The sequence below is a fragment of the Setaria italica genome, chromosome II, assembly GCF_000263155.2.
Source record: "Setaria italica strain Yugu1 chromosome II, Setaria_italica_v2.0, whole genome shotgun sequence".
In the NCBI taxonomy this organism is placed as follows: domain Eukaryota; kingdom Viridiplantae; phylum Streptophyta; class Magnoliopsida; order Poales; family Poaceae; genus Setaria; species Setaria italica.
Window position 1 is genome coordinate 4,883,866 of NC_028451.1, and position 22,340 is coordinate 4,906,205.

General features: G+C 46.7%; 2 protein-coding genes and 2 long non-coding RNA genes across 8 annotated transcripts in view; 2 read left to right on the forward strand and 2 right to left on the reverse strand.

The window, feature by feature from the left end:
* The window catches only part of LOC101776954 (median body protein-like), a 3,985-nt gene extending 2,647 nt beyond the window's left edge, over positions 1 to 1,338 (reverse strand). For all 3 annotated transcript variants that reach the window (XM_022824064.1, XM_012843871.2, XM_022824065.1), the window contains exons 1-2: positions 1,076 to 1,338; positions 14 to 113 (exon numbers count right to left, since the gene is read on the reverse strand). In XM_022824064.1, coding sequence (XP_022679799.1) covers positions 14 to 113; positions 1,076 to 1,247 — 272 coding nt within the window. In that variant the 5' untranslated portion in view covers positions 1,248 to 1,338. The remainder of the gene's footprint in view (positions 1 to 13; positions 114 to 1,075) is intronic.
* Positions 1,339 to 1,997: 659 nt separating this feature from the next.
* LOC101777632 lies at positions 1,998 to 5,143 on the forward strand. Of its 2 annotated transcripts, XR_002676326.1 has the most exons (4): positions 1,998 to 2,148; positions 2,228 to 2,338; positions 3,532 to 3,848; positions 3,934 to 4,715. It is a non-coding gene; the product is annotated as an uncharacterized LOC101777632 (long non-coding RNA). The 2 variants fall into 2 exon arrangements; XR_214595.3 differs by lacking the exons at positions 3,532 to 3,848; positions 3,934 to 4,715 and adding an exon at positions 4,810 to 5,143.
* A 5,780-nt stretch (positions 5,144 to 10,923) lies between these two features.
* On the reverse strand, positions 10,924 to 12,225 carry LOC101777916 (auxin-responsive protein IAA24). The gene is made up of 3 exons (XM_004955618.3): positions 11,823 to 12,225; positions 11,415 to 11,723; positions 10,924 to 11,316 (listed from the first exon to the last, which is right to left on the reverse strand). Exons 1-3 carry the CDS (start codon positions 12,017 to 12,019, stop codon positions 11,259 to 11,261), a joined length of 564 nt encoding a protein of 187 aa, XP_004955675.1. The 5' UTR covers positions 12,020 to 12,225; the 3' UTR covers positions 10,924 to 11,258.
* A 7,334-nt stretch (positions 12,226 to 19,559) lies between these two features.
* LOC105913860 lies at positions 19,560 to 20,784 on the forward strand. 2 transcript variants are annotated; one of them, XR_002676583.1, is made up of 3 exons: positions 19,560 to 20,098; positions 20,253 to 20,462; positions 20,565 to 20,784. It is a non-coding gene; the product is annotated as an uncharacterized LOC105913860 (long non-coding RNA). The 2 variants fall into 2 exon arrangements; XR_001163356.2 differs by having other exon boundaries at positions 20,616 to 20,784.
* Positions 20,785 to 22,340: the final 1,556 nt, after the last annotated feature.

The window sequence follows — 22,340 nt, forward strand, 5'->3', positions numbered from 1 at the left end:
GAAACAGACAGACCTGAGCTTCTCAAGTGGATCACATCCCAAATCAGTGCTGCAAGTAGGGCAGAATGTGGTATCCTCATCCTTGAACTTCTTAAATACGCATTTCCTGCAAACTGATCAAAACATATATGATAATGAACAACATGAATCAATAGAATGTTTACAAGTTAGCAGCGAGTCAACATCTACAGCCTACAAGCAAGATCTCTTAAGAAAACCTAAATGCCAAGAAAATGTTACTATATGGAATCATCCTGATGCTCTGGACAATAACTCTGTGCAACTTTAAAAGGCAACAGATAAAAATGCAGAAAGATGACAGCAAGTACAACTGATACTTATCCTGTTCATATGATGCCACACAATTAAAGAAAATGGAATAACTCCACATAAACATGTGATGCAAACTACAGAATATATGCAATCAAATTATGTACACAGAAGGTAACTCTTTGTGCCCAACTCGTAACTTTGATCAGCACCACAACTAATCGATCCATCATCTAAAAAAGTTGTGTACACAAGAAAATGGAATTATTTCCAAGGAAAGATCCTGGATAAGGATGGCAGTGGATACTAGGACGCCGCACCACCCACTGTACAGACTTGAGTGTTCAGCAATCAGAACCATTTCCTTGAAAAGCTATCCAACATGCTTACTGCTGAGGCCTCCTTCAAATCGCGGTGCCTTTACTAATTCGGATATACATACTAGCTCAAAGAAAACTTTCGGGGGATTGAACAGCAATATTTTACTCGGACTCGTAATGATGCCTGAAACTAAATGGATCACACATTCACATAATTTGCGCAGCCCCACATGTAGATCACTTTATCAGAAGGTGTGCATCCCTCCCCAACAACAGATGTCCAGATGGACAACAAAAATCGACGAATTACAAGCTAATCGATAACAATTTTGATTGTGACAAGAGAAGGGGCATTGTCTTGTTTTGAAGTAAAATAAAAACACGCACACAGGCACAAATTGGAGGGGCATCCCCATTTCCACGCATCGGGGAACGCTCGCACACGCGAGCGATGGTGGAGAGAAGGAAGTGCGCGAGGAGCTCACAGGAGTGGAGGCACTCGGAGACGGTGGTGGCGTCGCGGAGGATTCTGCCGCAGAGGCCGCAGGTGACGCACGGCACGACGGCCGAGCGGCGCACCATCACCACCTCGCCGGCTTCGGCGCGGTCGCCGCCCCCCGCGGAGGCGGCGCGGGGGAGGAGCTGCTCGGGCGGCATGGCGGCGGCGCGGGACTAGCGCGGGGCCTGCCGGCGGCGAAGGTTTTTGCTGGGAATGTGGTGTTTTTCAGCGTAGGTGGGGTAGTGGCGTAGTGCGGTGGGCTGGCTTCAGCGTTTGGGGCTTTGGGTTTTGTAACTTGTACTCGCTCGATGGAATGGGTGCGTGGGTTTTCCTCTGCAAAAATCGGTGAGTTTTGCCAAAATTTTGAGTTTGTTTTAAATCAGTTTGTAAAAAATGGGGTTTATATTCTTCTGTTGTCTTGTAAATCATTTTGCAGTAAGCCTAATTAAGCCTTGGACACGGTAGTATAATGGAAAGGCTAGCATAATTGATAGAGTGATATATCCGGCATGTAATAGCACCACATATTGGGAAATGATTATGTGTTTGTGCAATCGTCTGTCAACAATTCCTAATATAGTGCATGTGTCTTTGAAATGCATCGATGGCCAAAACGATGTGCTCATGTAGGACCGGATGTTTGCGAATTCTCGCTAATTTCAGCGCTACGTAAATAGTCATGAACTTTTGCGAAGAAAAGATAAATTGTAAAAGAAGGATAAAGAACATAATTGCCTTCACGGGAAAATATTCGGTGAAACCAGGTACCCAGTGCAAACATAGAAACCTGAACTGTATCCATCCGATGCGAAATGGTTGGTTCAGATGAGCTTCCCATACTCTCAGCAAACTTTACGATTAACCCCCCGCGCTCCACTTGAACATTTCACGTGACACACCCTGTGCGAATGAACATTTCGATGAAACCCCCTCCTCTATCATCTCCGTCACCCCCAAATTCCTCGACCTAGGGATTCCGCACCAGCTCCATCCTTCCAGTCAATCGATCACCTTCCCTAGTTCCCTTGAATCTTCAGCGGCATTCACACACGGGTTTAGGTAAGGATCTGCTCTTCTTGAAGATTACGCTTGATTTTCAGCTTGGGGCAACTTACAGGGCGTTCGTACCATGGTATAGATGCTGGTGGCGGCGCCGGCGGCGGCGGTGAAGACTTTAGCTAGCCTAGCTAATGATTGATGTCTTGCAAACTGTTGATTTGCGCCAACCTACATCATCGTAGCCTCATAGGTATGGATTTCATCCAAGCCCTGTTCTTGTGAGGATTCTTTAGTTCTGTGTTATTGATTATCTCCTCAATGCACTCCACGTTGGATGTTTGGTGTTCAGTAGCAGTATGTCGTTAGGATGCACCTATGTTGCCCATTTTTGTTTTCTGGACCCCTGTTTGACATTTAGTGGTATAATCTTGAGATTCTTGACGTTCTACATTAATAAAATCATGTGAGAGTACTTACCTGCAGAAGCATGTGAAAAATAGACTGGAAATGAAGTTGGGCTAGATTTTGTTTATTTGTGGCGTGGTTTCCGGGATACGTGGGATACATTCAGCCTTGCGGTGCTCTTTTGGACATTGTCTACCTGTCTGTGGACCTTTATATGTAGAAATAAATCATGGTGTATTAGCCAGTAACATTAGCCTGAAAAATTTAAGGATACCATTGGGCCTCTGAAAGCGATTGTGCAATGATGTTGTAGGCATCAAGTTCTGTAGCTCGTCCATCCATTTTTATTATAGCTCTTCAGTTCACAAGTTCAGGGATGCACACCTGAATTGACTGCCAGCTAGAATTTCGGGGATGCATACTTGATTAATCTGAACTTCAATGTAATTCGGGAAACAAAATTAATGAAGTTAAACCATGCTGAAAATTACTGTAAATGACTAAATTTCAGCCAAATGTTTAGTTTTATATACAGGTACAGTTCCCATGACCAAACACTTACTGTACCATGACCAAACACTTATGTACTGACCATACACTTTGATGGTTAGGGACATTACAGATACTGTATATGCATTAAAATGTAACAAACTATGGCCCCCCTAAACTGGCAGTTTAAAGACTAGTGACCGATAGACTAGATACAAAATAGTGCCACAGAATGTAATGAAAAAATAATGCCATTGGTAAAAGATAAGCAGAACGATACAAGTAGCAGTAGACAGATGCAAAACAATAGTCATTGCCGTGTCAAGGATGCACAGATACAACTTAGTATAGCATCAATTACTACGCCAGAAACGATTTGTGCTGGCACGTCGAAATTAAAATTGGCACCCGCCAGCACAAAAGTGATCGGGACCGCCGGGCTAGTACCCGCTAGCACAGATGGGATGCATCTGTGCTGGCGGGTGCGTTAGGTGGCTCGCCAAGCACAAATGCCCCCTACATCTCCCTTATCTCCTCTTATCTCTCCAGGAGCAGGCACCAGCGGGGCGGTTATCAGCCCATACCTCTCCCTTATCTCCAAGAGCGGGCACCAGCGTGGCGGGTGGCGAGCGGCTGGTGTGCGCGGGCGCCAGCAGGAGCGGCGGCCGGTGGGGCGGGCCCGTGAGCTCGGGGACCGGCGCGCCCGGTTGGATGCAGCGGCGGCCGACCGCGCACAGGAGCGGCGTGGGCGGCCGGTGGACGCGGACGCCGGCAGAAGCGATGGCCGGTGGTGCGGGCCCGTGAGCGCTGGATGCAGCGGTGGCCAACCGGGCGCGGGAGGGGCGGGCAGCGGGCGCCGGCGGGAGGTGCTCTCTCTTTCCCTTATCTATTACTTTCTCTCATCCTCTCCCTCTCTCTACTTATCTATTCCTTTATTCCTTTCCTCTCTAGTGGGAGGGCGAGCTCCGGCAGGTACACAAGGGTGGCGTGGGACCGTCGGGGGTAGCCCCAGCCAAGCTGCAGCTAGCGCGGGCGACGATGGAGAAGCAGTACGGGGTCGTGGGATGGTGGCGCGGCCACGGTTGCGGCAGCAGGAGCGGATACGGCCAGCTTTTTTTATTATCCAAAAATATCTTTGCTGGCGGGCTATTTAAGCACCCGTCAGCGCAAATTAAAACTGTACTGGCGGGTGGACACCCGCCAACACAAAGACTATTTGTGCTGACAGTGAGTTGTTGCTGGTGGGTGCAGTAGAAATCAATTTTGACTGCCAGCGAAAATGTTTTTTGGCGCTGTGAATATTACAAGAACATAAAAACCTGTAGGGGTAGCCCATTCTGCACAAGGTCAAACCGATTTCTGTGCGCAAGCCCACACTGCATTCCCTCCAACTTTCCTTTGAACAAATGAAGTGTTTCCCTACATATTTCGTTTGCTTGATTTCTGTGGACCTTGATGAACACAAAAACCAACATGGTAAGCAAGTTATGCAATATTGAAAGATGGCTTTAGTTAACAGCTAAAGTTAATCTTAAACATGCTAAAAAGATGGCCAACAAAGCACGCCACAAGATTGAAAGAATCCCACACACTCCTGAAACCATGCATCCATTATATAGCCCAACTTCATTTTCAGTTTATTATCATATATTTCTACATGCACACTCAAAGGCAGCACTATGACATGATTTTAGTTGATTCAGTAGCCAACCCACAGATGAAGCAGTTTTTGCTTTCAGAATAGCAGGTGGAGAACTTTGTCACGCCAATCTTATTCTTGCAATATTGAAAAGCTGAGAGCAGCTATGTCCTACAAAACATCTGCAGATATTCAGGGACTGGGCAGCGACAAATGCTACATCGGCATCGAATCTGAAAGGATATCAATGACTGGTGCTTACTGAACCAGAATGAACAAAAGCTGGATGGACCTGGACGATTGAAAGAACTGGAGTGTAGCACCGCGAAGAAAAATTAGCAGCTATCTTGCCTTGCTGGGCATCGATGTTTTTTGGAGTTCATTTGACGGTTTTCGCCTAATTTTCTTTGATGTGTAACTGGAGTTAACTATCAGGCAGTTTTGTGGAAACCTGTAGTTTGGTTAGTAGCGTTTGTGTTCTTTCTATCACAGATGGAGGGCACGCATGTGTGCCATTTTCCAGCAAGTTGGCCTTGCTGTTTGGTCCATTTTTACTGTAAAACAAACATTGAATCTCCTAGCATTATGAATGCATTCGGACTGGGGATTAATCCCTGAAATTATTAAAAAAGACATCTTGTAAAGTAAAATCGTAACGTAGCTGCAGGTCCAAATATCATGCATCTATGGGAAGAACTAAAACAATCATCACTAAAAACACGCCTTGGATGGGATATACCTAGGACGATGTAGCAGCCGCAAAGCAACGCAGGGAGCAAATCAACAGCGGCAAGACATCAATCGCGAGTTGGGCTACTGCAGAAGTTGTCGGGGCCGCCCCCGCCCCCCGCTGTGGTACTCGATCAAGGCAAGCTTGGCGGATGGAGAGGTCAGAGGAGGGTTAGGGGTTTCTTTGCAAATGCTTCATCAAAGTAGGGTCTTTTATGCGAAATGTTCTTAGTGGAGTGGATTGGGCCAGATCTGTTTGTTTGAGCTGCTGCTTTTAAGCTTCTCTGAAAAACTGCTACTGAATTTTAAAAGATGTGTTTAGCTTTCTGAGCTCAAAAAGTTACGAAAAGCTCATAAATTGAGTTTTTCAGTTTTCCATATAAACTCAACTTTTCTGGACTTCCAACTTTTCAAAAGCTACACGATAAGGTTGCTGTTTGTTTGAGCTTCTAGCTTTTCACGCTGAGAAACTATTACCTTAAAAGCAAAGCTTGCTATGAAGTTTGGTAGCTCATCTGAACCGTAGATTTTATATCTGATGGTTGAAATACGAGTTTGGATGATTGCACAGTATGCATGATTTGCACTTAATATTCCCTTCCTGCCCAATCAAATGATTCGAACCCTCATCGTAGTCCATGGCCGCAGCCCGCAGGCCTCCATTCCCAGGTGGGCGGAGAGTTGTTACCCTCCGACTGGGCCGGAAGATAGCATTTCCGAGCACGAGCGACCGAACAGTACCGTGCGCGCGCGCGCGAAACGGCGAAGCACCTCAACATCCGAGTCCGTTTCCGTTCACCGCGGCGCCGGCGGCTCGTCACGCCGGGGCCGAGCGGGAGCGGAATCCTCCTGCCTCCCCCCACAGACTGCAGACCAGCTCCGCTCCCATCGCCTCGCACCAATCCCGTTTCGCTCCTTGACTCGCCGCTGGCCGCGGCGGCTGCTAGGGTTTGCTTTCGAGTGGCGCCTCTGCTCGATGCCGTTACTGTCGTGGGAGAATATAATCCGAGGTTTGCAATGAATCGATGATTGATCGGTGGTTGGTTGAAATGACGTGCTGATTGGTTTAGCTTGCGTTGGGAGCTTGGAATTTTTCGCCAGATTTTGGGGTGGGGCATCTGTTGTCTGTGCTACAAACGTTGAGATCAATCAAAATTGCAATTGGGACTGAAGTCACTGAACGAAGTGTGAACATTATAGAGTACTGCTTGATTATTCTTTTCCATCAGAAGTGCAAGACGAATTAACTGTTTACGGCAGTTTGTGGCTTGATTGACTCGAAGTAGAAGTAAAGAATTTACCAATCGGTGTCAGATCAGATCTGTCTGATGGTAACAGTACGACTAATTTGTGTACTGGATCAGCGTAACTGGTGCTTCGTGCGTCCGGTGGTGATGCAATTGTGTAAGACCATCAGGCGTCCTTCCAGGCTTGCGAGGAACACATGGGTATTTGACATTGCTGTCTGTGCCTGACAAAGTTAGCAGTGATTATATGCATAATGCTTATGCAGGGCCCAATGTCTGTACTCTGTAATGATGCTGTTGAATATGTAGGCCAGCGTTCTGATAGACTTGCAAAATTTTGTTCCTCGCTTTTAGACTAAGTGCGAGGGAAGTAACATGAGGTCTTATCCTAAAGAATGTTAATTTCCATGCGATTGTTAGGCTTATTGTACTAATTTGTATGTAAGCTTAAGCCCTAGCATTCTTTCAGCCACTTACTTTGAATTGTAGCCTTATTCTATTGTATCTTAGGAGCTTCCTCATGTAACCAGGGATTCAGAGTGACCTAGTGCATGAGGAACTAAAGTGACAGGAAGAGAATCGGAACTAAGTTGCTGTTCAACAAGAAGTATAGTTGAGAGAAGGTAAATTTGTTCTGCCCATTCAGTATTTCGATTGGATTTCATACTCATGACCCCTGTGCACCTAGCCTGTTTTCATGACATAGTCTTTTTTTTTTTGAACGAACGAGCACGAGGCGGTGCCTATTTCATTGATAGAGTAGGAAAAAACAGAGGAAAACCCGACAGATCGGGGAGAAAAAGAAAGACAAAAGGAAAAAGGCAAAAAGGGGCCAAGATGGGACTACTCGTGTGATAGAAGAATCGCTAGATCTTTGGCCCCCGCCAAGAGCCAAACTGAGGCCTCATCTTTGATTTTCATCATTAGGGTTGTCGGTGATGTTTCGTGCCGGTGGAATATTGTAAGTGTGTTGCTGCAATTATTTCCAGGATTGCTGTAAAACATGCACTTTGTTAAGTAAATCATCTTCAATTTAGGTGTAGTTTTTCAAATCTGCAGTTAGTGTATCCACTATCCAGTGCCAGTCAGATGGTGATTTTGAGCTAAGTGTTATCGCTTCAATTGTGTTCGTTTTGCCCTGCTAAGTAATGAAAAATAATTAATTGATATGCTTTTTCTTTGTATGAAGAATCTGGTTAAAGTAATCGAATTGGCGATGCCCCTCCTTTCTCTGAGCCTTTCCTTTCCCTTCTTCATGCTTTATAAGCGAACTTTTGATTTTCCATTAAGGCTGTGCCACAGGTCGCAAGGGTTATGTTGCTTGCTCAATTAAATTTTTGGTACTCCATGTTTTATAATTTGCAAGAAAAGATACATATGTACAGTGGTAACAACAAAATCACATGATAAGCAGTCTTATACTGCCCAGCTGGGAATTGTATGGGGACCATTGTGTATTTCTTCTATAATAAAAAATGTGCAGCCCTCCTGCGTATTCGAGAAAACATAAGGAAGTCTTTTAGATGGTCCAGTGGAGTGCATGCTATGACTGGGGCTCATGACGATACTCTTTCGTTGACACAAGTTGTTGGTACTCCTCCTTAAGAAAATTAGTTGTACATTTGTCTCCTGATATTTATTTGCCATTGATCAACATATGAAGTCTTGTTGTACCACTATACCACTTCTCTGTCTCAATAGGCACAAATATTCTGCAATTGGGGGCCAAGACTGAGGCTGCCCTCCACGGGTGCAATTAATGGCTGTCAAATTGATGTTCCCAAGGAAATAGTACTTGTCAATGAATTTACTTTATTTCATATCACACTACATACTCTAATTTCTGCACATTACTTGATTTCAGATTACCACTCCATAATTTAGCTTTTTCATTCCCCATGAACTGTTGTACAAGCATTGCATTGTTTCAGACATTCCATTCTTCCAGCCAATTACAATTGTAGTCTTAGGTATCTTACTTTATGACATTCCTCTGTTTAACACTTTGATTGAATTTCATATTCCTGGCCAGTGCATTAGTTCTACCCTAAACCCTAAAACCCTAAACCCTTGATAGGGATACTATAACCTAGGTCCCTTAACTTGGAATGGATGGCGGAGCGTAGGTGGCAGGCAGTTATATGGATACGGTGCTTTACCCGTAGACGCTTCTCCAGCTCTCGCAAGAATTGTATGGGAGTCGTCCTCGGGGGGACTTCCCGAATGACCGTACCGGGAAATTCTACCGTACTCCGTGCAGCTATGGTTGTTGATCCTACGGAGCCTACCCAAAGGTTCAGGCCGGATTGTAGGAAGTGGGGTTTAGGGTTTAGGGTTTAGGGTTTAGGGTTTTGGGGTTAGGGTTTAGGGTTTAGGGTTTAGGGTTTAGGGTCACCTGGTCTTTTCGAAAGAGATGCCGAAGATTGAGAGGATAGTAAATTACAAGATCTTGACGGTGAAATGGTAAGTGTGTTGGTGCAACAATTTTGCAGCATTGCAGTAAAACAGTCACATGATAAATTTTGATGTGTTTTTTTTCCATCTGCAGTTAGTGTGAATTCAGTAATTTTATCGGTTGGGTGGTGAACTTTCTTTGATTTTTGAGCTAAGTGGCACATCTTTAATTTGTTCATTTTCCTTAAGAAAACTGAAAAAGATGTGTGATATCAATTTTTTTAGTTTGTCTTGAAGATTCTCATTAAAAGTAATCAAATTGATAATGCCCAGTCCTTCTCCAAGTCTATTATTTTACCCTCTCCATGCTTTATAAGACAAGAATTACATATTCTAAAACAATGGTTATATTGCTTCCTCATTTATATTTAAAGATACTCCTTGTTTTCGTAATTGCAAGAAAATGTACATATGCACAGAAGTAACAACAAGGTTACATGATAAGGCAACCTTCTAGATGGTCCAGTGGATGCAATGCCATTGCCATGCCAAGTGCATGACAAGGCTGTAGGCTGATGACGATACTCTTTTGTTATCGCAAGTTGTTGGCATTACTCTACAAAGAAAATTAGTGGGTAGCAGTACCTGAGGCAGGCTGGCTGTATGTTTGTCTCGTGATATTTATGTGCTATTGATCAACATGTGAAGTCTCACTGTACCGCTTCTCTGTCTCGACAGGCACAAATGTCCTGCAATTGGGGACCGACTGAGGCTGTCCTCCAGGGGCGCAATTAAAGGGTGGCAAATCGACGTTCCCAAAGGAAAGTACTACTTGTTATTTCAGATAACCACTTCATACTCTAGTTTCTGCACATTACTTGATTTCAAATTACGAATTTCATTTCGCATGAACTGTTTTCACCTTTCCCATGAACTGCTGTTACCACAAGCATTTCTAAGCTGTTTGAAGGCAATCTTTATCACCCTTTTCTAAGCTGTGAATCATTTCTTGGAACTGTTTGAAGGCAATCTTTATCACCCTTTTCTAAGCTGTGAACTGGTCGCCGCTACGCCTGGTATGGCGCTATTCACCTCCCTAGGAACATGTTCACCTATACATCACCCCGTTCTGTCCAAAACAGTACATGCACATTACCGCCATCTGTTCCTTGTTTCAGATGTGGATGTAGTTACAGTACTATTGTATCCCTGACTGACAGTAATCACATGCTCCTAACTGCAGTACAGCATTCTGAATTCTGATGATATCATACGATCGCAGATGGTCAGCTGTCGTTATCCCAGGATACTTCCTGCCTGCCTGCCGCTGCACGCCATGGCTCGGGCAGCGTGATTTCCTTGGCCGCAGTGGGGTGGAGAGGATTCCCGGAAGGTGTGTACCAACCGTATCATCATGTTTTCTGAGCCATCTGTGAGTATCCTGCCATGAAATGCTCAGCTCCTCGTAGACAGCGTGCGTGGCTTTCTGTGCGTTTGGATTCTTCCCTGGGGTTCTGCTTGATCCATGCCCCCTGCTTTGTCTGGCAGCCGGCAGGCAGGCAGGTGGCTTATCTTCTTTACAGCTTGAACCGATGGCCCGGACGTTGGCTGTCTGCTTAACTTCCTTTTTATCAGTGATCTTTTTTAATGTCAAGAACCTTGTGGTCGTACATAGTTTGCAGCCTTCTGATGATTTATCTTTGAGAAACAGATTTGTGGAAATAATCATGCTTTTTACTTTATTCAGATTCAGATCTACTGTCGTCAGATGTCTCTATTCTGCAGATCTGAGTTCTGAAAAACCAAGCCTGTAGGATTCAGCAGAGAGCAACCTTAAGGTCGGAGTTCTGAATAACCGAGCCTGTAGGTGTAGGATTCAGCAGAGAGCAAACTAAGTCCCAAAAACGAGATGGGATTAGATAAGGTAGAAACTTTGATCTGACAAACTGCTGCCTTGGCAAAGTGTCCACTTTATAGTTTATAAGCACACAAAGAGAGAGGCCTTTGGAGAGGAAAATGACCAAACTTAAGTCAAATCTCTCATTTTTCTTTTCCATTTTTTTACAGCCTTCGCTCATACAAAACGCAACTCAAAAAACATGGCAGCTAGCTAAGGTATATACACAGTTCATAGATCTTTCGCCCTCTGGATTCAGAAACGACCATCTCTGTACAGCACTGGAGAGCCCAAGCCACACAGGTCCTTTGCACGATCTGTGCTCTTCGATCCATCCATGAGTCTGTAGACTCTTCTTGTGCATCATCGATCACCTGGCCTCAGAACCCTTCATTATCCTGAGCTTCTTGCACGAAGAGATGAACATGCTGCAAACAGTTAAGCGAGTCACAGTTAGGCTTCTGTCCACTCACGCATCTTCAGATCTGAAAAGAGCTGATTAACGTGTTGATCCGATGACACTTACTCCCAGGGCACGTCTCCGACGAGCATGAGGTCGCCGTCCTTGTCCTCGTAGGCGAGGGCGTGCTGGTGGTCGCCGCCGCCCTCCGCGGCGGCGAAGGACTTGGTGAAGAGGGCGTCCAGCGCCTCCCTAAGCTCCCTATACCCCTTGTACATCCGGAGGTCCACCTTCCTGAGGTACGGCGCCCCGTCCATGCTCACTTTCACATACAGGCCCCCTCCCTGCTGCTGCTGCTCGGCCTTCTTCACCGCCGCGGCCTGGAAGGTGTTCTTCCTGTACGCCCTCACCGGCGGCCACCCCACCACTTGCGCTCTGGCGAAGCCAAAAAAAAAGGTGAAAAGTTTGGTTAGCTGATGTACTCTGTTTTCCGGATGCAGGGGATGTGGGATTGTGGTTGGGTGTTGCTCTTACTTGGCAGGTGCGGCGGCGTCGTGGTCGTCGCCGGTGGCGGCCGGGCTGGTGCCGGAGTCCTCGCTCCTGGTGTCGTCGAGCGCGCGCTTAGCGCCGACGGAGGGTGATGCCTTCTTCGGCCTGTCGTCGCCGCTGCTGGTTCCGGGAAGGCCGAGGCGGAGCTCGGTGGCGCTGAGGTTGTCGGCGTCGATCTCCATGGGAGTAAAGAAGAGAAGGTGCCGGCTGGTGTTTCTTGGCAGAGGAAGAGAGAGAGAGAGAGAGAAAGGTATGAACAGGTAGCGACTGGAGAGAGAGAGGGGGGGAAGACGATGAGGATTGAGGAGAAAGTTTGCGTGGAATGAAGGTGAGACAGGAGGATTGCGCCCGCTTTGTGCGTGGCTATATAGGGTGGGTGGCGATGAGGCCTTCCATTACTGGCTGGCCGCGGCGCATCTTTTAAATGGTGGCGCGTACGCGCGTGTCCCGCGGCGGGGGCGGCAGAGCGGAGGGGACAGGTGGGCCGGCGGCCGCGCTGCCTGGGCCCCGGCCGACAGGTGGGGCCGCGGGGGAATGGACGGGGTCTTGATTCCTTGCCGCTGGCCTCTGGACGGAACGGTTGGGGCAGCCCATGTGTGGTGCGCGGGGCCCACCTGCCTGCGGGCCAGCCGGGCCAAGGGGGCGTGTGTGTGATTGCGGGGGTGGGGGAGCAGTTTCGGTTGGTCAAGTTGCTGCGGACAAGGAATGGACGGGGGAGATGCGGTGGGGTGCTGCGAGGCTTCCCCACACGCCGACAGGAGCCCGCTTTCTTACTATTTCTTTCATCTGTGGGCGGACGGGCGGTGCTCGGCAAGGCAGGGCGCGATTGGAGGCTTTGTCGAGATCTCGTGTATTCAGGGACCGACGATACTGCCTTGGTGGTGGTGGGTGCATGATGCGGCGTTGATCGGAGCAGGCACGGCAAATACGGGCCAGGCACGCGAGCCGGACATCGGCCGCATCCATCGCCCATCAGCCGGGCAGGGGCCCCGTAGCCTCTAGTCTGTCCCCTCCACGGACCCTGCCGGCCGCGCGTGTGAACCACCAGATCGCTCGCTCGCTCGACAGTGAAGAGACACCCGCACGCTCCGCGGCGTCGTGCACACGGACGGACGGATGGACACGTGAGGGATGGGAACGGGCTATCGAATGAGTAGAGGTCTCGCTAGCGGAGGGGGACGCGTCGAGGGGTGTGGTTAGGTCCGGGCTTTAGCCAACCGCGTCGCTGTCTTGCGCTGGGTTCTCTTTCCTGAAAGGCGCGGCACCATCATGGCGTGGTGTCCCCGAGAGCCGCCAAGTCCATACCGCCCGGCCGGCCACCGGCAGCCACCAGCTGGGCCGTGCGCGACCGTGCGCTGGCGCCGCGAGCCCGTTCAGCGCCGGCGCGAGCCGTGGCGTGGCGCCCGACGGCATGCAGCTCTCGCTTGCACGCGACGCCTATCTGGCTACCTGCAGAAAGCCTGGCTCATCATGCATTTGCATGCTCCGGACAGGCACGGTCACATGCGTCCCGTGCCCAGTGCCCGTGCGCGCGCACTGTCCGATCCCCGGTGGCCGTCTTGGCGGCTGGCCAGCCAGCGCGCGGCCCGGCCGGCTGCCCGGCAGCGACGGAGCACGGAGAGGGCGGAGACGATGGGAGATGGATGTGATGATGGGATGAAACCGTGTTTGTTGGTTGGTTGCGGGTCAAGCTCATCGACATCGATCGAGCCCTGCAACGGAATCGAATCCGCCCACTTGCCTTCATGCACGATCGATGATGGTTGTTTGGAACAGCACGGACCGCGCGCACTTTGTGGACTTGCGAGTACGCGTTGTCACCTGAGGAGAGAATTGAACGGCCACGTTGTGCGTGTGGCCATGTACGGAACGCGGTCCCTCGGTGCCTCAGCTCGATCGGCCGCAGGCCTTTCCGTTGTTGCTGCTCAGCGTGTGCTGCTAGCTGCTGGCATACACGAACGAAACACGCGCCACCTGCTAGTTTCCGCGCGCGTTTCCTTTCCTATCCTATCACACCACGATACCAGCAAAGGCAGCAAGACGATCGACGGCGAGATCGAGTAGTGTCAAGCGCAAGAGCATTATGCCATTATTCACGATAGCGTGCTGCTGTATTATTGGATCCAATCAATCGAGACCACAGCCTCTCAGCTTGTTGTACATGCATGTTTTCTCCTCGATCTCAAAAACATGCCTAAACATGCATTTCATCATGAAGAGGAGAGCGAGAAGACCAAACGATCACTTCAGATAGGAATAATTAATAGACGCGGCCCACCTATCAGAGCAAGGACTAGACGCAAGTTACATGAAAGTGCAGCCTACGGGCTCAGCAGCTTATCTGATAAGCCTGCTGTCTGAAGAATCTGCTATCTGAATAAGCTGTGTGTTTGGCAATCCTGATTATTTTATGTCGATTGTCTATCCTGACTGGTAAAATGACCTGAATGCCCCTGAGGCTGATAATAGCTCATTTTTGTTGTGAATACAAGGAGAAGATAATAATTCTAATATCTTTGGAGCTTGCTAAATAGAAATTGTATTATAATAATATGAAATTCATATGATAGATCGGTCTAGTACGAAAATATTCGTGATGGGTACAACAACTGTGATTGGTACAACAACGAATCACGAAACCATAGTGACAGCAATAGCATCACGCAGTGCACCCATATCCATGTCATCTCCTAAAGCACCACCACCATCTGTGCTAGGTTGGGTTGGATTAGCATCATCTTCCTCAAAATCCTCTTCAAAATAATCTGCCATTTGAGCAATCCATCAAGAAGTGTGTCGGGATCTGGGCAGAGGGTTGGAAGGGAGGCGGGCGGAGGGCAAGGAGCCGAGCGACGGAGCCGGCGGCAGTGGACTGATGTGCGGGAGGTGGTGGCCGCAGGGAACGCGCGGAGGAGGCACGGGATTCGGCGGCCGCAGGGGAGGGAGCCAGCTCGGGAGGCCTTACGCGGAGCGCGGGAGGCGGCGGCTGTGGAGGGAGGCGGAGGGAAAGGAGGCGGCGAGTGTCGAGGGAGGCAGAGGGCAAGGAGGCGGCGGGCGTTGAGGGAGGCGCGGGAGACGGCGGCGGCGGCGGGCAGGAGGTGTCGGTGGAAAGGGTATCAAGGAGAAGGGGATTCTCTTAAGCGATAACCGTCTCCTGACCCGCGTATGAGAAAATCCCACCTCTTGTTGTTTCCTAGATTTTGGGCTAAGCTGCTTGTGTGCTAAGCGGGAAATAAGCGAGGCGTTTGCGTGGGATTTTTGTTTATTTCCACCTACAAGCCGCTTATAAACAAATACAAATGGGACCGTGCGAGTCGTAGTACGTACATGTTGTAGGTGTGCAGGCAGCGGTGGTCGGTGGAGCTGAAGCAAGAAATATGACAAAAGGGATGCTAAGTAATGTAGCAAGGGCTAGACAAATTCTGTTGAAGATAAAATGTGAAACAACTAAGCTAACAACTAATGTAATATACTTGCTATTATTAGGAGCTTCATGAGGATTTGTGATGCTGCTCCTGATGCATTCCGGGCCAATACTGTACATGGGTCAAGTTTTTAGGTATGGGACAAATTATCTCCAGTTGATCTTCTTTCCTCTTTCCCCTTTTCTCTTTTCAGCAATAAAAGAGTTTGAGGGGATAAAAATCTGCCACAACAGATCCAATTTCTATTTTCCTTTCCCCATAATTTTTTCTCGATCCCCTTTATCCCCCTCCCTGTCCATGTGTCGTACGGATAGAAAAAGATAGGGAGATGCCATCTCCTATCACTTCGCACCTCCTTTGAGGAGCAGATGGAACCTAGCTGCAATCGTCAGACCAAGAACAACGAAAAACATTTCTCACAGTGAATTTAATAAAATTAATTGGTTGTTATAAATGTTGTTGTTCAATTCTATAACATTGGACAAAGTTGAAAGGAGCCTAAAGTGAACTATAGTTGAAATTGGTCAAAAGATCTCATAAATCGCACGAGCCTAGGTTTCATAAAATCATAATTTAGTCATCCTTGAGTTAGTTAAAGTTTCCAACCTAATATTTCTACAATTATTCAGCAAATTTAGTTTTAAAAGAATTAGATTTTTTATAACGCTAGTGATCCAAATAACCCCTTAACAAAGGAGGATGGGAGGGCATAAGCCCTCCTCCACACATGTGTTTGTTTAGTATAAAAAAAGAGGGGAAAAAAGAATGCAATAAGATGAGTCACCGCTAGTTATTCTATATCTTCTTCTAAGGTGGCTAGGAAGTGGAGTTGATAGGCTACCGAGATTTAGAAGTTTCGTTTGGACAAAGCATCTGCCTTCCAGTCATGCCGCTTGAGGTGGGTACAGTGTTGCACCTTGGATCTACTATCTCTATCTAGTAAAATAAGTTATTTTAGGAGTTTTAGCATATATTAATAAGGAGGTAAAATGATCTTACATGCCCCTATTTATTAGCCATATTTACACTACCTGGCTGCCACATGCACACGTAAATACCGAATGAGTAAATAAAAAGGACTTATTTTTTCTTTTTGATAAATTTTGAATCTTAGAATGATATTTTTTTTGGATGTAGGGAGCAGCTCATATATGCTATTTCTTCTTGTGTTTTTCTTTCTAACTTCTACCTGCGAGGTCGGTCGTCCTTTTTTAACCTGACTTTATCTCCTTTTCTCCTAATGAAATACTCTCAGCGTTGTAAGATATTGTTTATTTTGGTTTCATCCATACTCAAGCTTCTTTATCATTAACCAAGCAAGTTTATAGGAGCGTTAGAGCGCTCGCACGTGCGCGCGGCCTCGCTCCAGCTGGCCGGAGTCCGATCCCCAGCCCGCGCCCCCTACTGTGGTTGCGTATATGCGCAGGGATCGTGCTCGTGTACCGTCCCCGGGGAGGCCGGCTGGCCGGCTGGAAACGATGGGAGGATCATGATGATGAGAAGAAACCGTGTTGGTTGGTTTGCTGCGTGGTCATGTAAGAAACCGTACGACCGTTATGCATGGATACGGTTTGGTTTCTCTTATTTCTGTGGCTAGCTCTGTCGTAGCCGTACGCGCGCGCTACGTTGGCCGTAGCTGATGACTGCATGCATGCGCGCGTACTTCCGATCCAGCGCATCGAACGGCCGTGGATACATCGATCGACGGGAAGCTCGCCGGCGGCCCCTGATGAATCGAATGGAAACTCGCGAGCTCTTAGCTTGCTGGTTCCACTTCTTCCTGTCCGATCGAGGATGTACGTAGCCACATAGAACTATATATGGACATATCTACCCACCAATCAGTGGAAGGAAATTTCATTAACAAAGGAGGCCACTAGGGGCAGTACAGTAAATATGTATTGGATGGAGAAAATGAGACAGCAGGAAACAACATTTATTCCTTCTACCAAAGCACATTTTTCTTTCCTCCTCTTTCCCTCTTTCTTCGGCTTCCAAAGACTATCTTTATTCAACAATCAATCATCAAAATCTCATTAACAAGCTTTGGATTTTTGAAGTTTGGGTCACAATTTAGCAAGTTGGCATCACATTTAGGTTTGCGTCAGCACTCGCACCAGCACGTCGTTGTACGTGTCGTGCGTTGTAGTGTCTGCTTTGCGATTGCGTCCTTCCTTCCTCCTATACACAACGCTGCAACAAGCAAGACCATCTCCCCGCAAAAAATAACGAAAGCAGGAATATAATATAACCGAATAAAAGGTCTAGAAATTCATGCGCAGCATTGTCGCCAATTCATTGGTTTTGAGCTCTTGGATCAACACAATGAGACGCACGTAGTACGATAAACATATTGGGCCTACAATCAGCCGTATTGCCCGTAATATATGAGAGGCCCAACTATATGTCTAAGTCCGCCCATGTCATTCATTCGTTTTGGGCTTTTACCCATCAAATCCTGTAGAACAAATCCTTGTGCTTATTCAATCAGGCCCAACTATTTTGAATAAGTGGGCCTTCTTTCTGTTTTGCATCACCAATACGCTCCTCCCTCCTCCGCCATGTTTCTTTCCTTGCAAATTTGCTGCCGCTGCTGGCATGCTTCTGTGCGTGCCATCATCTAATCTAAAGAAGAAATGATACCTAGCCAGCTGAGGGTGAAGGAAACAGAATTCCCACGAATCAATAGCTCTCAATACGGAATTCCTGTTGTGGAACATGCGGTTTTGTTCTGGGAGTCTGGAGACCATGAAAAAGAGCTGATCCCGTCCTGTGTTGCAGTCATCAGTAGTAACACCTATCGTCATCGGAGTTACTGGTGTCTGCTCTTCTTGACTCTCATACGACGGCGGCCCTGCTTTGCCATGTCTTGCTTCCAACCTTGGAATGCTATATCAGATTTTGACCTTTGACTGAATGCCACCTCGTGCTCTGCATCCTTGAAATCATGAACCCAGTGAAATGGGTCCAGGCAACACAAAGAAACTTGACAGTCATGCTTGCCCCCATCAGATCCCAGGAAAATAGAAAAAAGATAGACAGCAAGCAGGGCCACTACCCTCCAGGGCACGACCAAACGGATTAAGGATGGGAATGATACTGCTATACTTCGATCAGCAACATATTAGCAGAAATACGTAAAGGAAACTAACGTGTAAGAATGCATGAACAGACATAACCAATCTCTGTGTTTCATTATTAACTACACCATCAAATACCACAATTGGACTCCATGGAAGGTACAAGTAGAACATACACCAATAATGCAAGCAGACATAACCTGAACCGACCAAAGCAGCCGGTGCAGGTTTGACTCACAATCTCAAATACAGAAGAGCACACAGTCCAAAGCCTGATACATACACACAGAGTATTACTAACAATATGGGGTAAACCATTGGGCGACTTGCATCGTTATCTAAAAAAAAGAATGGTGACTTGCATCACAAACCTAAGATGAAAGCATCGTAGTCTGAATACTGGCCGATTTCTTTCTTCCAAGGAGGCCGCCTGAACCAGGTATTCGTCGTCGAAGGAATGTTATTGCAGACGCTGCCTGTTCGTTCAGCAACCTGAATAACCGTATACCACTCCGTTGGGAACATATATTCATCTTGGCACCATGAAAGCACAAATTTGATGAGGTATGCTACTACTATTCCTCGGAAAATTTTTAGTTTTGGGAGGACCATGGAAATTTGGAAGTAGAGCAGAAAGAACCAACGTGATGATGTTAATGCCTGGCACAATACAGGGACGAACCGAAAGCCAGTTGATCTGATAAGCCAAGAAGAAGTAATCGTGAAGGAGAGCCAGCTGCGCCTCAACGATGGTAAATGCCCGCTTGCAGTCCGGTAGAATCAGCTCCTTGAGCATCAAGTCACGGACCATTTCGTTCCCTTCCTCGGCGCAATGAAATCCGAAGTAGCGCCTTGTCGCAGAATATGTGGGAGAGGAGAGTGTCGAGCGTGCCGTTGAGGATGATCATAACCCATGGACCATATCTCTGGATAATGGGGTCGTCTTTGCAGCGGTCAATGAGAGAGTCCATCCAAGGAGGGGATGAGTGGATAAGCTTTAATACGCGGTCAGCGCATGCTTTGGCAGTGCATGCCTGTTCTATGTTTCGGACGAAGAACAAATGGTGTCCGGATGGAAACAAGGTAGAGTATTTGTAACATTGGCAGTAGCAATGTGCCAGCAACGACATCTAGATACGTTTACGAGTCATATTTTACGGTGGAAAAGGTCATGTATGAGTACTGAAATCAAAGTTTTTAGATGGTTCGGCCTGTTTGGCAAAGCTCTACAGCTCCAGATCCTTAGAAATAGCTCCGCTTCTATTTTTTCTAACCAAACGGTTGAGCTTCGTGAAATTCAGATCTGAAAAAAACCTGGATCCGCCGCCTCCGTTCTTTTTTCCCCTGACATCATTTCTCTGACCCAACGTAGTTCCTTCTCCCAACGTAGTTCCTTCTCCCAGTGCCGCCCGCCGCCCACTTCCCTTGCCTTCCTCACCAGCACTGGCCTTGGCGTGGCCGGAGGGCGCCACGGCCTTGGCGCGACGACGCCAGCGCTGGCCTTGGCCTTGGTTCGGTTGCGGCCTGCACTGGCGTTGGCCTGGCTGGGGCCCATGGCCTGGCCTCTCTTTCATGTCACCAGTACAGCGCGACACTCCGCATCCACCCAAATCGGAGCTAGGGCTACTGGCCTTGCTGCCCCCACGCAAGGCGCCAAGAGCCGCCGCATCCAGCCGCATCACCGCCGGTCCCACGCAAGGAGAGGCGGTGGCGGCGTCTTCTGCCGATTCGAGGAGCAGGGGAGGCTGGATTTGAGGTAGACACGGTCATTTCAGTTTTGTGTTTAAGCTAATTGGCAGCTGGTGGTTTTGGCTGTGGGGAAGAAGCTGCTTGCTCGTCAGATTCAGCTAGCTGTCTTCCTCCAATTCATGTTTTTCTACTTTCTTCTTAAATTGATCGTCAAATTGCAGGATTTGGGGCACCAGCTAACGCCCGGCTCCAGCATGGACACGGCGTTTCTGCGTTCTCCGCTTGCTCGTAATCTAGTTTCTGACGAGTTTGCCGTTCTTCACTCCACAAGCTACCGTTTCCATCCTCTGCGATATTTGAGATGCAACCCGACAGACTCAAGGCCCTGCCAAACACTATCCTGCCAAACACTGTCTGCTTCACCTTTAAGGGTATGCTCTTTCTAGCGTTGCAATGTGTAAATCACAAAATGAACTTTTCAGTTTCAGAGTTGATGCTTAGCTCCAAACTTGAGTATATTGTTATTGTTACAGACCTGGAGTAAATTCCAAGTTTTGTGATCCAATAGGGCAACTCTTGTGCAGGGCGTGACTACAATGGATATTTTTCGTGACGAGCTGGCCACCAATCTTGCTCTTGCTTAGAGGTAGAATGTAATGGAGTAGTAAATTTTCAAATTTATTTTCTATGTATGGACAATTAATTTATGTATGAACAAGGTTAATTTTATGTCATGTGACAACAATGGTTAAATTATGTTGCTTGGAACAAAGTTGTATTGAGAAAACATCACGTACAGTGAAAATCTCTGTTTCGGGAAAACACCACATGAAGAGAGAAAAAATGAGGAAAAAAAGGGGGAAACACCAAGAGCATTAGTGGACAATCCAACCAAAAACTCTGTTTCTGGATCTAGAGTTGTTGTCTCAGCCAAACACTTTTCCTCAGCTCCACGGTGAGAGCATAGATCCACGCTGGAGCTGCTCTGCGGTGGAGCTACTGTTTTTGAGGATCTGGAACTGCGTGGAGCTCTGCCAAACAGACCCTTAATCTTTATTGAGTCAGTTTCAAAATTCCATTCGAAGAGAACTAGGATTTACAATGCAACCGACCCATCACAACCGATTGGCCACAAGCTAGTCGTAACGGTGGCATCACTCCTGGTTTTAGTATGGCTCTAACGCCGAATCAATTATGAAGTCAAGAAAAATCAGTAGAGATGCTGGGTGTGATACCCAAGGTTTCCTTTTTAAAAAAACAAATCATAGTTCTTTTAACCTTGAGAATAAATGTGTAATAATAATAGCAGGGTTGGTAATGGAGAAATAATCACACTGTAATAAACTGTTTTCATAAATTGCAGTTCATCATCATAGATGTATGGAGATTGATTGCATCAAGATCTATCGGATTTAAAGTAGGGATCTAGGTCCATTTAATACATGGGTGACACCATCAGTTGCTACCAACCTTGATTTGTTTGAGATTTTTTTTCTGAGTGGCGGGTTACTTGTTCCTTCCAAACCTTTGAAGTGTAGCATTAGTAATCCATAATAACTAGAGAATTCTTTCCTTCTCCTTCCACATATCCCATATCATAATTGTGTGAAACAATTCAACCAAAAGCCTAACCCTTAACCTTGAACCCCAAGTATAAATCTTTCCTAACCCTGAACCATACGAGGTCCATTCTTTTCATTCGCGATCATTGAAATGGTCAATGATTGCGAATGACAAGAGGGTCCACCAACGCAATTCAATGATTGCGAGTAGAAGTTAGCGGTCGTTAAAATGCATTTGAATCACCCAGTTGATCTAGATATAGTACATATGTATATAACAAAAGGTCATATATTATTTTGTTAAATAATAAAGCTTCACGACTTTTAATTTAATAATTTCAAGGTAGGTTTAGATGTAGATTTAGTGGGGTTACTTTAAATTATTTTTTTATAACAACATATCTTACTATTACTAATTGGAGGTTCTTTTTTAGCCTCCACGTAAAGCCATTTAGGATCTTAGGTGGACACTCTAGAAAAATAGAGAAATTCTAGAAATTCTCTCAGAAAAGCAAAATATCTAGCCATCAATTAGGTAGACTTAAATCATCATAGGCATTGAATCTAGTATGTTTTCTAAAAAAATTACCCACCCTACCATTATGAAAATGGTCTAAAGTAACCCCTAAATCTATATCTAAATTATCCACCACTGACATTATATAAAATAAATTAAAATAACCCCCTATTCTTCATCTAAATTACCCACTTATACCATTATATAAAAAAATAAAATAATCTCCTAAA